This window comes from Convolutriloba macropyga, chromosome 2 (genome assembly GCF_964194025.1).
Source record: "Convolutriloba macropyga chromosome 2, txConMacr16.3, whole genome shotgun sequence".
Lineage (NCBI taxonomy): Eukaryota > Metazoa > Xenacoelomorpha > Acoela > Convolutidae > Convolutriloba > Convolutriloba macropyga.
In genome coordinates this window covers 58634945-58651255 of record NC_134469.1, presented here as the reverse complement: position 1 = coordinate 58651255, position 16311 = coordinate 58634945, and the positions used below count along the sequence as shown (strand labels likewise).

Sequence of the window (16311 nt, the reverse complement as noted above, 5' to 3'; positions counted from 1 at the left end):
TTGAAGGACATTTGGAGACTGAGAGGCCAAAACTGGGATACCGCCATGCCCATGGAATTGACGAATAGGTTAAAGACCTGGAGTGAGATCTGCCTAAATTATGCAACCTAACTATCCCTAGAAGTTTCTTCTCCGGAGCTTTCGATGAGTTGGAGCTTTATGTTTTCGGAGACAGCTATCAAGATGTGTTTAGTTCAGTTGCCTTTCTCAGGGCAAAAGTAAAATCAGGAAGTCTAGAAAACACCGAAATTGTTTTTGTTCTGGAAAAAGCAAGGTTTGCCCCCATGAAGTGTTTAACAAATCCTAAACTAGAGTTACAGGCCGTCCGCCTGGCGACACGGTTGAAAGTTGACATAACTAATGTCCTTACAATTCCTTTGAGCAGAGTCTTTATGTGGACTGATAGCACCGCTGTCCTACAGTGGCTGGATTCAACCGACAAGCAACCTGTATTTGTTGCTAACAGAGTTTCTGAAAATCTAGAGTCGACAACAGTTGATCAATGGTTCCATGTGTCAACTGCAGACAGACCAGCCGATGCTGGAAGTAGAGGCATGTCAGCTAAGAACTTACGAACAAGCAGTTGGTTAAAAGGGCCAAGCTTTTTGTCACTTCCCTTTTCAACCCAGCACAAGCATAAGAGATAGCCTTCGCACAAGCCTCGTACAATTCGCAAAAAGATGTAACCGAGCCAGAAGGGGCGTTTAACGTCAATACAATGCAACTTGAAAATTTATTTGACTTTGATAGGTACAGTTCTTTCAACAAATTAGTTCGAATTAGAGCCTATCTTCTCCGTATTCTCCTCAAACATGCTTGATATCGTACACCAGACCGTATTGTTTGCAATCCTGATGAACTTAGAGTAGCTGAGGCCAAGCTTCAGTTTCTCATGCAGTCGAAATCTTTCCCAGTTGAGCAAAAACTTCTTTTTGAAGGAAAACAAATTAAAAGAAGAGTCGCATTGCACCTTTCTCACCCTTCATTGGCCCAAACACCTTGATTAGATCAACTGGCCGATTGAAACGTTTGGTCGAGACGGACTAAGACCTCAAACACCCCATTATTTTAGATAGCCGCCATCCTGCCGTAAAATTGTTTCTTTTGAAGGAACACCAGGAACATAACAACGAAGTTGATGATTTGTTACGAGCTTTCATCCAGCACCGTTTTGCTATCATAAGGCTTTGTTCCGCTTTGAGGTCAGTCAAGCACAATTGTATCTGATGTCGTAAGCGTAGTGCAGACACATTGAAGCCAACGATGGCAGATCTCCCAGTCGAGCGTTTGTCCAATGGTAATCCTCCTATCACCAACTCAGGGATAGACTACTTCGGACGGTTCTATGTCGTTGTCAAGCATTCAACTGAGAAGCGTTGGGGGTTACTTTTCACGTGCCTTAAAACTCGAGCGCTCCATATCGAAGTCGTAAATTCTTTGGATACCAGCTCTTGTGTTATGGGAATAAAAAGATTCATTGCACGAAGAGGTACACCGCAAGTTCTATGGGCAGAGAATGAAACAAATTTTACTGGTGCCGAGAAAGAGTTGTCAGCTTGCTTTAAAGCTTTGAACCAGCGAACAATTGCAAGCAAACTGTCACAGAAAGGTATTAAGTGGCAATTTAAACCTCCATCGTCCCCTCATCATGGTGCTTCTTGGAAACGCATGGTACGGAGTGTCAAACGGACATTCTACGCTGTTATTGGTAACCGCCGATTGACTGACAAGTTACTTCAAACAACATTTTGTCCAGTAAAAATGACACACAACAACCGGCCGCTCGCTTCTGTAAGCAATGATCCATTAGAAATGAACGCAATTACTCCAAATAATTTCCTTCTCGGGTTTCGTCCTAGTATGCTGCGTTCATTAGTTGAAAATGAAGACTTTGATCACAGAAAGCGGTACGTCCGGGCCCAATCATATGCCGACTCAATTTGGAAACGGTGGTTGGATGAGTACGTACCGGCTCTGAGTCACCGCAGTAAATGGTCAAAAGCCGCTGCAGATGAGGAGATCTGATATGGCTTGCCAAAGACTCATCTCCCCGAGGCCATTTTCCTCTAAGACGTACCGAAAAACTTCACTTTGGTGATGACGGCTTTGCCCGTTCCGCCGAAATAAGAACCAAGTCCGGTAACTATGTCAGACCCGTTGTTAAATTAATTCCAGTTTTTGGTACACCACTTTCGGGGCCGGAGCATGTTGTGAATACAAATGTTAGCGAGAAATGCAAGCGAGAAAACGAGAAATGTGAACGAGAAATTTGAACAACTTTAAGTTGTAATTGTATGCGTAACAAAACAAGCAACCATAGTGCAGTTAGTAGAGTACTGTACTCTCAGTTTAGAGATCGGTGGTTCGAAACCCCACCATGTCGAACCCTACGAAGCAAAATCCGTATCCTAATAAATGATGTTCCTTGAGCAACGAACCGTTTGAGAGCGGTTTAAGCTAAACTAGCCCGATTTAGACTAAAATGACTTAGATATAAATTTATTAGAGTAACAAAATGCATTGAATGGTTTAAATCTAATGCCAAAGCAAGGCAAGGCAAAATTACGCCACATAGGAGCTGAATTGACCTCTATTGGCTCACAAAAGGCTAACGGGTCCTGTCTAGTCTTTTTGCCGCCAGAGTTACTTTAGATATTTTATGTGTACCAACGTCGGGATTGTTATTTATGATCGAATAAGAGCTTATCGGGGAAAAATACGTATTGTTATCTTGAATAAAGACTGTTCCTTTACTGTTTTCTGTAGTTCGAGTATTAGACGTTAATTAAATTGAATAGAGCCATTGAGGACTTTCATTATAAGTCTTATGACTACAAAGAGAACAACAAATACAGGCAAAACGAAAACATTCGCACGCAAAAATTGCACGAAAAAAACTGCACAAAAATGTCCCGGACAATTAAACATTAAACTGTTCAATAAAAAAGAATAAAGAGCGAACTCTAGTTCAATTTATAAAAGATGTGACTTGTCTATAGAGATGCTAAGCTTAACAGAAATAAGATAAGGCAAATCTCAGAAACCCATTTTCAGAGTTCTTAAAGGAAAAATATTTTCGAAATTTATAGCCAATATAAAGTTTCGACTAAAAGGATAGAGAGTTTGTTTTGCAAATTCTCCGAGAACTCATTGCGCCTGTTATTAGAGAGACTAACAAAACATTCATTATAAGCTGAAGTAAAAAATTTCACAAACAACTTTACGAAACCACAGTGTTGAGGCCATTCAATTTATAAAGGATTAGCGCGAGAAAATTAAATTTTCATTTAATTTTTCTATGAACATCATAAAGTATTTTTGTACAATGACAGCAAAAAGAACCACAAAAAGTGAAAAATATCTAAATTTCACAATGTTCTTGTGAAACAAATTGTCTAAGTCCAGAAGACATCAGTAAAAACGTTTAACCAACAGAAAAACAATTGTTTCGTTCAACAAAACATTATCAGATCTCATAATAAGGAGGCTAAGATACGAAAAGAACACAACATTGTAAAATACCGGAAAAACGCAAACCAGAAAAAAAGGATAAATTGAAGAATACTTTTTTTGAATATTTACTTTTAAAAAGTGTAGAACCATTAGCTATACACCGATTTATTAAGATAAATTATGTATCTATAGTTGATCAACGAGACCCGTTGATTAACCAATATTTGGCATACGAAAACAAAAATTAACAACAACAATTACATTATCAGATCTCATAATAAGGACGCTAAGATACGAAAAGAACACAACATTGTAAAATACCGGAAAAACGCAAACCGGAAAAAAAAGGATAAATTGAAGAATACTTTTTTTTGAATATTTAATTTTAAAAAGTGTAGAATCATTAGCTATACACCGATTTATTAAGATAAATTATGTATCTATAGTTGATCAACGAGACCCGTTGATTAACCAATATTTGGCATACAAAAACAAAAATTAACAACAACAACAGGGCAAAAATACGACAAGTTCTACAAGAGAACGGTGGCGCGGCCCTTAAAACCATATGTTACAAAAACAAAAAATTTGTTCAGTTACGCTTTTTGCCAAGTTTTGTTCAGCTGGATTGTTAAGTAATGTGATAATTAACCAAAGAAACAAAAAAAGCAGCAAAAATGGGCAATTATGCACAAAAATTTTGTATGAAAAATTGTAGTACAAAAAACAAGAAAACCTTCTATGAAAACAATCGGCCTCAAAATAGTTTGTTTTTTATGAGAAAAAAGTTTGACCTGTATTTACTGAGAATAATCTATAAATTGACAGAAATAATATTAAAAAAATGGTCAAAATCAAAAACACCCTGAAATTTCAGTAAAACAAATGAATTCAATGACATAGGAGACATTAGGTAACAACCAAATGCATGGTAGAGATTCATTTACACTTCTTGAAGAAGCCATTTGTATTTTTGAATGGTCAGATGTAGTGATCAGATTGCAAAAGGAATAAGTGTTGTAGGCAAAACACATAATTTCGGTTAAACTTTAATAAAACTCCTCTTCAAAGCCATGAAAAACAATTAGATTTTCTAGAAACAAACAAAATCTACCTTTGGCCTTAATTATACCTAACTGGGAGCTGTCATTAATGGAGCCGTGAATCAAAAAATTGGTCAGTAATGACATTAAAAAAACAAAAGCAAAATATTTAGAAAAAAAGGCAGCACCAAATAAAAATTAAAAGTTTCTTATTGTAAGAATCCATGATAATAACAAACCTATCCTTGATTTTGCCGCCTGCATGAAAAACAACCTACGTGTTCCAAATGTTTACGAATTAGACCAATTAGTGAGCGAAATGCTTCAAATTTTATAAAAACAATCGAAATACTTCAAATAGTATAAAAACAATGCTTTTTTATTTTTATCGAATTAAATTTGCAAAAAACGGCATATTTTTAATTCCTACTGATTTTCATAGGGCGGCAAGTTTCAACTAGTTTTCTTTTAAAGCTGAAGAGATTTTCTCAGCATTTTTTAGGTCTCCACTTTCGGCAAATCTAAACAAAGTGGACCAAAAAAGCATATTTTGTGCAATTTTTGATGAAAAAGTCTGAAATTTGAAAATTTTATGGAAACTTTTAGACAAGGAAACTCCGATCAAACAATTCAGCAAAGTTCTTCTTTCTAACGGTAACAGTAACACTCTACTGTTTAAAATTTTGACTTATTTTAATTTATATCAGCAAAGATGTGCCAAGTTTTAGCAAAAATTACTGAAAATGTGAATAAAAACTGTAGAATATTCACAAAATTTTAAACCTCGATAACTCTCTGTAAAAAAAGAAACTCGAGAAAATCTTTTTAATTCCAGTTTCTGGGATTTACATGCTTTTTAATGATAGCACTCACAACTCTGTACGATAAATATATCGATTGGCCAAAATTGTCTGAACAAAAAAACCCATTTGAGGATATAGTTTCTCCCTCCCCACTAAAGTGGGGGTCGGAACAACAATAAAACTGTGTGAAATTTTTATTATCAAGATTTTTTGAATTGCGGCAATGCAGAAACACAGTTGCAAACTGAAGAAAATCCGCGGAGAATGAGAAGAAATTAAGGCAAAAAATTCTAAACATTTTAAAACTTTATCTGATGGAAAATCTTATCTTTTTAACATTTACAGCTCAGAGGCTCCTAACTGATTTATTTTATTGTAGCAACGAGATATCTGAGGGCTAGGGCGGAATATGAATTAACCTTAACGGTAAAGCCCGTTTATTTCGATAACTTCGAGCCTGGTATAATAGATTGACAATCCGGACCTGTTTCATTATCCCCCCAGACGAGTATTCCGTCAGTTTCGGTTAAATGCTAACCTGATATTTAAGCTGTTGCTGTCATTAATATATTAATTTCAAAACTTCGATCTTTTGTTATATTGGAAATGCGCATTGTTTGTGTTTGTAAATAGTATTGTAAATAATTTTGAAGCCATTCATAACATGTATAAATGGGGGGGGGGGGGGGGGGGAGCAAAATGGCGTTAGGGGCAATAACAGAAAAGATTCGACAATCTCCTCTTCTTTAAAAAAACAAAAAGACCAAATTCCTTGAAATTGCAGCAACAAGGTTTCTATTGACATAATACGCAGCACGCAATTGCTATACACGCATGAACTTCAAATCCTTATTTTTCGCTTGGTTTTTCTGATTTGTATTTCAACATATTATTTTACTCTGTCTAGATTCCACGAATACTTATCACGAGGAGATTGTAGAAAATGATGGAGATTCTCTTCGCTTATGGGCTAAAGAGCATTTTGTGGTGCTGCACAATGGCAAATTAGCCACACTCTTTGACTCCGTTACAGGTTAGAAAGTCCTTTCAAATTCTCTCATCTAAAGAACAAAAGATTGGAAAATTACTGCAGTATTAAATGAGAATGTAACTATGAAGATGATGATGTCGCAATCGTTTCGAATTCATTCTGATTCTGCATAATAAAGCAACCATTTAAATTTTTCTATCTATGGAGAAAGTATCTGAAAACTGGCCAGGTCTCATCTCAAAAAGTTCATTCAAAATCGAAAAGTGGTTCTGCAACTTCGGAACTTAATCGCAGTTTATTTAACCTTAATTGAGGCCTATATATATTATTTGAAATGGTCATTTTTGTCATCACGGATATACACAGTACTTTCGAGGGCCTCTCCAACTCTATTTACGCTCGCTGAATTTTGTCAAAAACTGCTTCAAGATCTAAGCAAATATCTAGAAATGTGATAATACAGTTTTGATTTAAAAAAACTAAGCGAACAAGTTACATATGTTACTGGTTTTGTTGGAATATACAGTATTGGTTAGCATGGAATCAAAGAAAATTTACTATAATGAAAGATGATAAATATTATAGAATCCATAAATTCTGCCAGCATTTCCCCCCATTTTTTGAGACTTAAGCCTTTGCACTTCTTAAAACGTGAAATAAGTCATCACCACTGATTTTTTAATGCTCTCAATCGAAATTTGTGGTAATTTTATTACTCGTGTTTGCCTTTCTGTTTTAATGCAATTTTTCGTTTTAATGCAACAACGTTTCATTCAACAAGCGAACGTTTCATTTTACTGTACAGTTGCTTCTATGTTTTAACTCGAATTGCTCTTTTAACCTCCATGTTTTAAAAAGATGATTTTTGCTTAGATTAGATACATTATTTCGCTTGCTTTTACAAATTATACTCTTATTGTTAATATTGTTCCATCTGTAAATAAACAAATTGTACATTTCTACCGCAATGCTATCCCTCCAATCCTTCGGGAAACTCTCTAAATGCGAACTTTATCAAATTTATGTTGACCTTTTCAAAAAAGTTGAAGAAAAAGATGACCTTATAAAAAATTATGTTATACAATGCAGCGTTTAAATCAAAGAAAGCAGACAGGACGGTGATCATGCAACATACAATAAAGATCAGGAAGTACCACATAATTTAAATAACGAATACAAGGTGAGAACGTTTCCAACTTTTAGTATTCCAGAAAACACGGAGAATTTATTACTTGGAAGTAGTTTGGTTAAGAATTTGGTCAATGATAATTCAATACCGCAAGACATCTGCATTCACGCATATAGAGGTTCAACAACAAAAGAAAAGATAGCTGTTCTAGAAAAATATCCCGAGAAAGAACTTAAAACTGTTGTTTTGCAAGATGGAACCAATTCGATTTTAAAACAAAAACATCGTGATGTGAACGACCTTTTCAGTGAATACATTGAATTAGTTGAAGTAGTGTCTCACAAATTTAAACCCCAATCTCTAGTGCTAATGGAAATCCCAGCAATCAAGTCATCAAATTATAACTCTGCTGCTAATGAACGAATATCTGCTTTCAACAAAAAAATTGAAATTTATGCAAACTCTGCTAATATTATGACTTTGAAATTATTACCTATTCATCAAATGATGATGAAACTACCCCACTACAACTACCTGTTTTATGATGATTTGCATTTTAATTACCAGCAGGGAGTACCTTTTTTAAAAAATGCAGTTTTAGGACACTTTCTTCTCACATCAAACAATATTTTTGCAAACGCTGAATACAATCGCAGTTTCAACCAATCGTTTAATAGAAATAAATTTCATTCTTTTCAACGCAAACCTTTCAACCAAACCTATTACTACACCAGGGGAAATGATCATTTTTAATAATTCGTATAGTAACGCGAGATGATGTATTGCTTGTTTTAAATCGATTTTTAGGGAAGGCCTTTCATGGAAATGGCGAATCAGTCTCATTATTCTACTTATTTTATCTCCACGAACTCTATCTTCAAGTGAATTTGTGTACGACAATTTTCATGAGGTGCCACTTTTCGTGTTAAACAATAGAACACCGGGAACGGCTTTTAATTTAATTACACTTTCTTTTTCCCGTGTATTAAATATTTGTTTTGTCTTAATAGTTAAGGCTTCTATCATGATTCAATGTGGAGATGTAGATCAAAACCCAGCGCCAGTTCTGAAATATGCGTGTGTTAAAACAGTAGGCGCGTCTTCTAAGAATGATGTAAAGAATTTCTCCCTCAATTGTTGAAATATTGTTGGTCAGAACTCTACCTTGAAGCAATTAATGGATGATTTGGGAAAAAACACAATTTTTGGCTTTACAGAAACATGGCTCAAAATGAATGACGATATCCGTTTTTGGGAAGTACGCAGTAAAAATTTTCAATGTTTCAGAAAAGATAGGAATCTTTCATTACATGACAAAACAAGTGGAGGTGGTCTGCTGCTCTATATACCTAGATCATTTAAACCTAAAGAGCGTTCAGATCTTACCACCGTCTCGGAATCCCGTTTCGAAAGCATCTGGGTAGAATGTCAGTTCAATAAAAAAAATTATTTGATAAATATTTCGTACTGCCCGACCAAACACCTATCTGAAATGTTTCTGTCAGAACTGGCTCTGGGAATTGACTGTGCTGCAGCTGAGAACAAACGAATACTTTTAATGGGCGATTACGATATTGATTTTTTCCGTATGGGTTGGTGTCATGTAACACAAATATAGGGACAAGACAGAGTGTCAATAAGACTGCACTGATTGATTATATCATCACGGAAAATTTCAAAAAATGTTTTGTTACAGAGAGCATCTTGAATAGTGATCATTACGGAACAGTTGCTATATTAGACGAAAAAATGATGATGAAACAAATGCCAATCAAAAAAACTTTTTCCGACAAAAAGAACTATTCTAAAGAAAATTTCCAGGAATATATTCGGAGTTCAGATTGGAGTTTTTTCTGGATGTCACAAAATGCTAACGAAATGATGTTGCAATTTTGTATCATAGTCGAGCAAGCAATAAATGTGCATGAAAAAGTCGCTGTAAATTTATACAAGAAGTTAGGAACAATGAAAAACAACGAATTGTAATAGACACTCTGCGTAACAGCTTCGGTGAGCTTATTACGAACGGAAAAGACATCGCAAACCTTTTGAACTTCAAGTTTCCAGTTTTGGGGGAATACTTTGGCGAAAGAAAAAAATTTGATGAAACATTGTTCTCAGCTGATACGGGAAATGCAAATAGATTCTTCTTCAAATATGTTACTTGTAAAGAAGTCCATGATTTAATAAAATGTTTGAATGTGAACAAACCTCTGGGTCCTTCAAAAATTCCCGCATGGGCGTTGAAAGATGCCCAATCGGTCCTTGCGGAGCCTCTCTGTTTTCTGATAAATGAGTTTATTTCTGAGTCTTCTTTTCCGACTGACCTCAAAAAAGCTTTGGTCTCACCTCTTTATAAAAAAGGAAACACAGAAGATCCCACTAACTATCGTCTAATATCAGTAACCGGCGCCTTGGCAAAAATTTTTGAGCAAGTTATAAGGAACCAAATTAATGACTATTTGATCTCAAATAAATTGCTGTCACCTAAACAATTTGGATATAGAAAAAAGGTGTCCACAACAGATGCCATACTACAATGTACGGAATATGTAAGAACTGAAATTGATCAAAAGAATACAGTTTGTGGAGCATTCCTCGATCTCTCAAAAGCAGTTGACTCAATCTCACACGAAATACTAGTAGAAAAATTAAAATGTTTAGGATTCGACCGAACATCTACACAATTGATTAGATCTTATTTGAAAGACAGAACTCAAAAAGTAGTTTTCTCGGGAAATGAGTCCGACTGGATTTTATTTAACAGAGGAGTGCCACAAGGGACAGTATTAGGACCAATATTGTTCAACATTTATGTGAATGATCTTCAAAGAGTTATTGATAGTGACAATTGTCAAGTAACCCAGTACGCCGATGACACTTTCCTCTATTCTTCTCATACTAATGAAAATATAGCTAGAAGTTATTTGGAAAAAAAATATTGAAAAACTATGTTATTACTTCCAATCACATCAATTAATGATGAACAATAAGAAAACTGAATATATCGTGTTTGCTCCATCAAAAAAAGCACGAATTCCGTCTCAACTCAAGGTTAACGATGTGAACATAGGAGAATCGTCGGTAAGATATCTAGGAATAATACTAGACAACAAAATGAACTTTAAAGAAGAGATCAAAAGAATACTCTCCAGAATGGCGTGCAGCATCAAAATCTTGAAAGATATAAGGAACTGTTTTCCTATAAAAACTAGAGTAACACTACTGAACGCGCTTGTTTTAAGTCACATTCAATACTCATCTCTTATGCTTGTTAGTATCAGAAAAAATCTCATGATAACATTAGAAAAACAATTTAATTGGGGAATAAAAGTGTGTTTCAAAAGAAAAAAGTTTGATCGCTCGACTGATTTAAAAATAAAAAACAGAATCATGCCTGTTGAATTCCTTCTCAAATATCGATGTATGGTATTTTTCATGAAATATGTTAGGAAACAATTACCAGCTTTTAGTAACAACAATGAATTGCAAACTTCCAATTGTAAGCAAAATGCGAGAACGGAAAAAAATTTATCCGGCTATGAAAAGTATTTCGGAATTCCTCGATAAATCATTGATGCTGCAAGCCATGAAATTGTACAATGAAGTTCCATATGAACAAAGACAAAAACTTGATAAGGTTAAAAACATCAAAGGTTTTTTGAAAGAATTCTATTTCAAGGACCCAAAGGCACTGGAGTACAGAGATTTGTTGAGGGACCTTTTTTAAGCTTTCATTGTTTTTAATTTCCTTATTATCCAATATAATTTTTTTTAATGTTTTTAGTATTCCAAACGTTGTAAATAAAATATATTCTTATTGTTTTATGTATTTTAGAATTTGTACATTACCATGTTGTTGACACTTTTAAGGTGTGTAACATTTTGGAATTCAATGTTTTCTTTTTTTTTCGTATTTCCAACTTTTTCTCTGATATAGTTGTTTTGCCATAGACATAGTTATTCGCCGTCGAAAACGAAATAAACAAGTAAACCTCCGGAATTCATAAAGTCGTTGAGCAATTCACATAGAGTTTACTCTCAATCACCGAAGCTGGGGGAAAGATATAAAATCTTCGTGTGAGGGCAGTTTTTGGCGGTTTGGACCCAACACGCTTAAAAAGTGTTGTCCAAGACTAGAAACTTATTGCGGGACTGAACTTTAAATGGGAGGAATCACAGAAGAGCTTGGATACCATCTAGAATCGGGTGGACTTTTGGAAGCAACTCATGCATAGATTATTGTCGGAGACGTGTTTTTGAAAAACCAAAACCCGAATGCTGCTTCAACACTGAATTTTTTCTAGGACACATAGTGGCCTCATTTGATGGTGATGGATTGATTGATTCAAACGTTACAAATGTCAATTCAATCAGGACAACAGTGCTGCTTTACACTGAGAGACTGTGTGTGGGTGTCACCGAGAAGACTCTCTCGTCTCGGCACTCTTCCCCTGACAGTTAGTTTATCCCATTTCCGCGAGAAAGTGTAAGAGTAGGCGGTTTTCATGCTACAGAGGTTTATTAAATGAATGTAATATAGTATCAGTTTTACATTTAACAAAGAAATAAGGATCTTGGGGATCTGCGGATGGGGGGGGGGTATTTTTTCTTGTGGGGGGATCGTGGGATTTCTTCTTTTGAAGCCATTAAGCAGCTTTTGATGTCCAAAAAACTTACATGATTTGTAACATGTGATAGCTTTACTTTTTAGCATAAGAATATATACTTTCTTATTTCTTCACATCTTTGTGTGAAATGATTGGCCAGTATACTGGTGTTTCAGCGTGTGAAATTTCATTTCAAGTTTATCACAGCGTTTCAATCCCATGTAGTAATGGTTACGTGACTCTGCTTGAAGTCACGAAACGCGAAGCGGTTCGAGATATTCAGTCAGAATTTCGAAGTGACTTCTGCAGATTCACGTAACCATGCTTAAAACACGAAACGCGCGCGTTCCAAAATGACGAAGTTCAACGGAAGTCATCTGGCTAAGTAGCAACTTCTGGCATTTTAACTTCTGGCACTGCAGGCTTTCGGTATTTTTAGATGTGCACGTGAGTGTTATAAATAACATTCAGCCATTAGACTATGAATTCTATTGCTGGCCTTTGGTTCCAGCAGAGCCTATCGTATGATATCTAGCCCAAAGCTACCATTATTTTATTTTTGTGCGACTTCTTCACTCAATCTGTTCTAAAAAATAGGCAGTGGTTTTGTTTGTCATCTGTTTCGTAGAAATTGCATCAGTACCCAACTCAGAGATGACCAACGGGCCCATAACTGTCCAGTTCAAAGACCCGAGAGAAATATCTGTTTTCACTTTGAAAAACCAGAGCAACAGAACTGGTCAGCATCCAAAGTTAGAGGAAAACCGACTGACTTTCAAATCACCAGTTTATTCAGTAGCTCCGGTCACTTCCACGAAACTGATTATTGGTGAGTCACACGTCATCCAAAAATCCTAATCCAAGAGATATTTTTGCAATCACTCATAGGTGTTGATGAGATGAAGCGTTTTATTTGCAATTGTGGCTAATTTCTTCTAATGACAATTGTTTCAATATAAAGGTTGAGACAAATTTCGACATTTAAGTCACAATAGTTTTGAATATTTATTACAGTTAAGTGTTTCTACTCTACTTAAAAATATGTATTTAAATATTTTTCCAGCACTATCGCAACAATTTCACATTTTCGACTCGGAAACAGGGACAATTTTAAGTACAACTGAACACTGCCAGGTTGCACCGTCAATTACGGACGTCAAAATCCGACATCTTACAGTTGACCAATCAGATTCCAGAACAGCTTTGTGTCTCTTATCTCGAGGACCTAAATGGTATCTATCTCTTATAGACACAACGACCGGGAAAACAGTTTACAAAACTATTCTAAGCTCCTCAATTATGAAATTATTGGCTGAAAATACGACTGAAATAGCTCTGAAATCTACCAACAAAAGGAAATTGATCACATTGGAGTTTAAAGACGCGAAGAATCGAGTTACGGCATTTGTTTTTGCCACAAACTCAGCAGCGGAAGAAGCTTTATGCAAAATCAGAACGGAAATTCCAGCTCCTCTCAAAACAGCCAACTCGATTACGTCACAATTTTCCCCTCTGATTAGACAAGATACCTTCTCAACGAGGCCTGTAAATTTAATTCCTATTTGACTCGACACAAACAAAAATCATTATCTAAATCAACAATAAAAGAAATTAATATAAATTTTTTTCACTAATCTTCTTTTTATCCAACAATGTCGAAAGAAATCTGGATGAGAATACATTGTTGCACGAATAGGCTAGTACCGTTAGCATCAAATGGTTCTATGAGAGTTCTGTATCGTAAGTCTAATCAAGGGGCTCCGTGATTGCACCATGATATCCCTAAATGATAATTGTTCTTTCAACCTCCAGATTTGTTTTTAGTCTAGGAACTTCTAAGTTTTGTGTGAGTCTACGATAGCCTGGCTTTTCTGTTAAGTCAATTTTGGCCCATTGAAAAATTTTACAGCGAGATTCGAAACCGTTATAACATTGAACAGTCCTTCGATTCTTGAATAGACTTTTCTATTTTTTTTGTTTCTCTATGGAATAAACAACACTTTTCAAGGTCATCTGGCTTCAAAAATACAAAAAAAACCGGATGCGTTTTATAAATTGTACGTTAGATTGGGCGCTGAAGCAATGTCCACATAGCTCTTTGAGACTAAAAAAATCACAGGCAAAACCTCAAAAAATTGTTAGAGAATTTTTCCATTCTTCATCTTTCCATGATTTTTTATTAGATTAGCTCGCAAAGTTTATCAGCAGCAAGAAACTCTTACTTGTTTTTAACAATTTGGATCTTTTTAGATGCTCCTAGAAGATAGAGTATTTTATGTAATATGATAATTCATTTTTCCAGCGGTTGTTCTACGGTTTTCCTGTCGATTGATATACTACAATTAGCAATCGTACCAACGACAACATAATTGTCGCAAGAAAAAGATTAACAACTGCTTTCGCCGCAGGTAATTTCAAAGCTTTTATTCAGACGAGGCATGAAATTATCCGTTATTGGTCAGTTTTTTTTAAATTTATGACATGATCCTTTTCAATATTTGTTTCGTATCTGTTTTTTAGACAGACCCCTATGTTCAAATGAGATGTCTTCTACTTTGAAATTAGCACTAGCAACTGGCTGTTGACCATATACTGAAAAGGCAGAAACATAAAGAAAAAAAAACATATCGGAAAGTTAAAAAAAAGTTTTTCCTATCACTTCGATTGAAACTATTCTTAACAGTCGGCAGTTATTCTTCAAAAGGATTTACCAAGTCATGGCCAGTCCATTATTTTTTGTGAAAAAGTTTGATTAAGTGTTATCGGTTGAGCTTTGCAACCACAAAAAAGTTTAAAATGATTGGTAACGGAATTGAAATGGATATTGAAAATTGTTTTGTAGCTCTGTTTTTTCTGTAATAGAGCTGAAATGAGCTAACGCATCCAATTACCAAAATCAACCATAACGTTGTATAGGCAACTTTTAATGCTGCATTCAATAAATTCAAATCAAATTGCTCACGTTATCGTTTTTTCAACTTATTAGGTCCGTATTTTATATCAATAGGTGAACATCATACCTTATGTCTAGCTCAAGATTTAACAGTTGATCTCACTATAAACAAATCAGTTTTGCCACCTTCGTCAAAATTAGGAATTCAACTGTGGCGTTGCATCAGATTCTGTATGATAGATTTGCGATGAAATTTGTTGTCCCAGTAGTTTTTTCTCGACGTTTACCATAATTACTTTAACACCCTAAAAAACTTTATGGTAAAATATGCGCATTCTTAAAACATAAACATCAACAGTTGACCAAATATGCTAAATTGACGTGTAAAACCAAATTGCTAGCTATATAAATGGAGACTGAAACCCTTCCAAATATAAAATGAAACACACAAAAGTGGTTATTTTCAATTGACATACAGTGTGCAGTCACATATGATCAGTAAGAAACGTGTTGCTGTGTCACTTTACTGAAAGTCATGTTGGCGATCGATTGTACAAATTCAATATTTTGCCTTATAGAAAAGTGAACTAACTCTCACGTTCACATAATTTACCTCCAAGGAAACAGCGTTCCGTAGAAAAAACGAAAATGCGTCTTTCCTACTGGCTTTAACGAAGGCTAGTCCAGTTTCATATTGTTGTTATTGAGGCTACTAAAGGCTAATGGTGAGTTCTAAACGGGAAGCTTCAAAATTCAAAAAACAGTTTTTTTAATTGGTTCACGATTTTTTGTTAGTTAATTACCATCTTTAGTTAAAGTTTCGTTTGATAGAGATTTCTTTTAGCGAGGACTGAGCTTCGAAATAAATTAATATCTTTTTGTTGCTTGATCATTTAGCCGGAAATTTTAAACAGCAAAGCTGATCTATTGGTTATTGCGTTTAATTGGGCACCGAGTAATGTAACAGTAGTCTACAGTATAGCGGATAAACAGTTCAGAAACTAATTACAATTTTTCAAAATCAGACAGACTTAAAACTGCAAACAGGGGATTGGTTTGCGGTTTTTTTTCAATATATATTGGGAGATACACTGCTGTTTATTGTTGAAACGCGTTCAGCTAATTCATTTGGCAAGCACTGAACCGATATTTCATTACGATGCAGAGGTATGCCCAAATCTCACGGGAAGATGTGCCCGATGCGTGTATCTCGTGTTCGTTTTCACTATATTAATACATTGAAAATGGAATAATATTGCGGAAAATAGCTATTTTAGCAGAAACCAGCAAAATGGAATGGAAATAAACAACCCGTGTTCTCGAAAGTGTCCTAATCCTAGCCGCGAAATACAAGTAAAGACTTTATAACCTATTTTTTGCACGTCTTGT

The 16311-nt window shown here is 35.2% G+C and overlaps 1 protein-coding gene across 2 annotated transcripts in view; it reads left to right on the top strand.

Annotated features, from left to right (window-relative positions):
* Window positions 1-13663, top strand: part of LOC142334548 (uncharacterized) — a 128327-nt gene extending 114664 nt beyond the window's left edge. For both annotated transcript variants that reach the window (XM_075382669.1, XM_075382668.1), the window contains 4 exons: window positions 6207-6332; window positions 11727-11879; window positions 12658-12858; window positions 13093-13663. In XM_075382669.1, the coding sequence (XP_075238784.1) occupies window positions 6207-6332; window positions 11727-11879; window positions 12658-12858; window positions 13093-13595 (983 nt within the window). In that variant the 3' untranslated portion in view covers window positions 13596-13663. The remainder of the gene's footprint in view (window positions 1-6206; window positions 6333-11726; window positions 11880-12657; window positions 12859-13092) is intronic.
* The last annotated feature ends 2648 nt before the right edge of the window (window positions 13664-16311 follow it).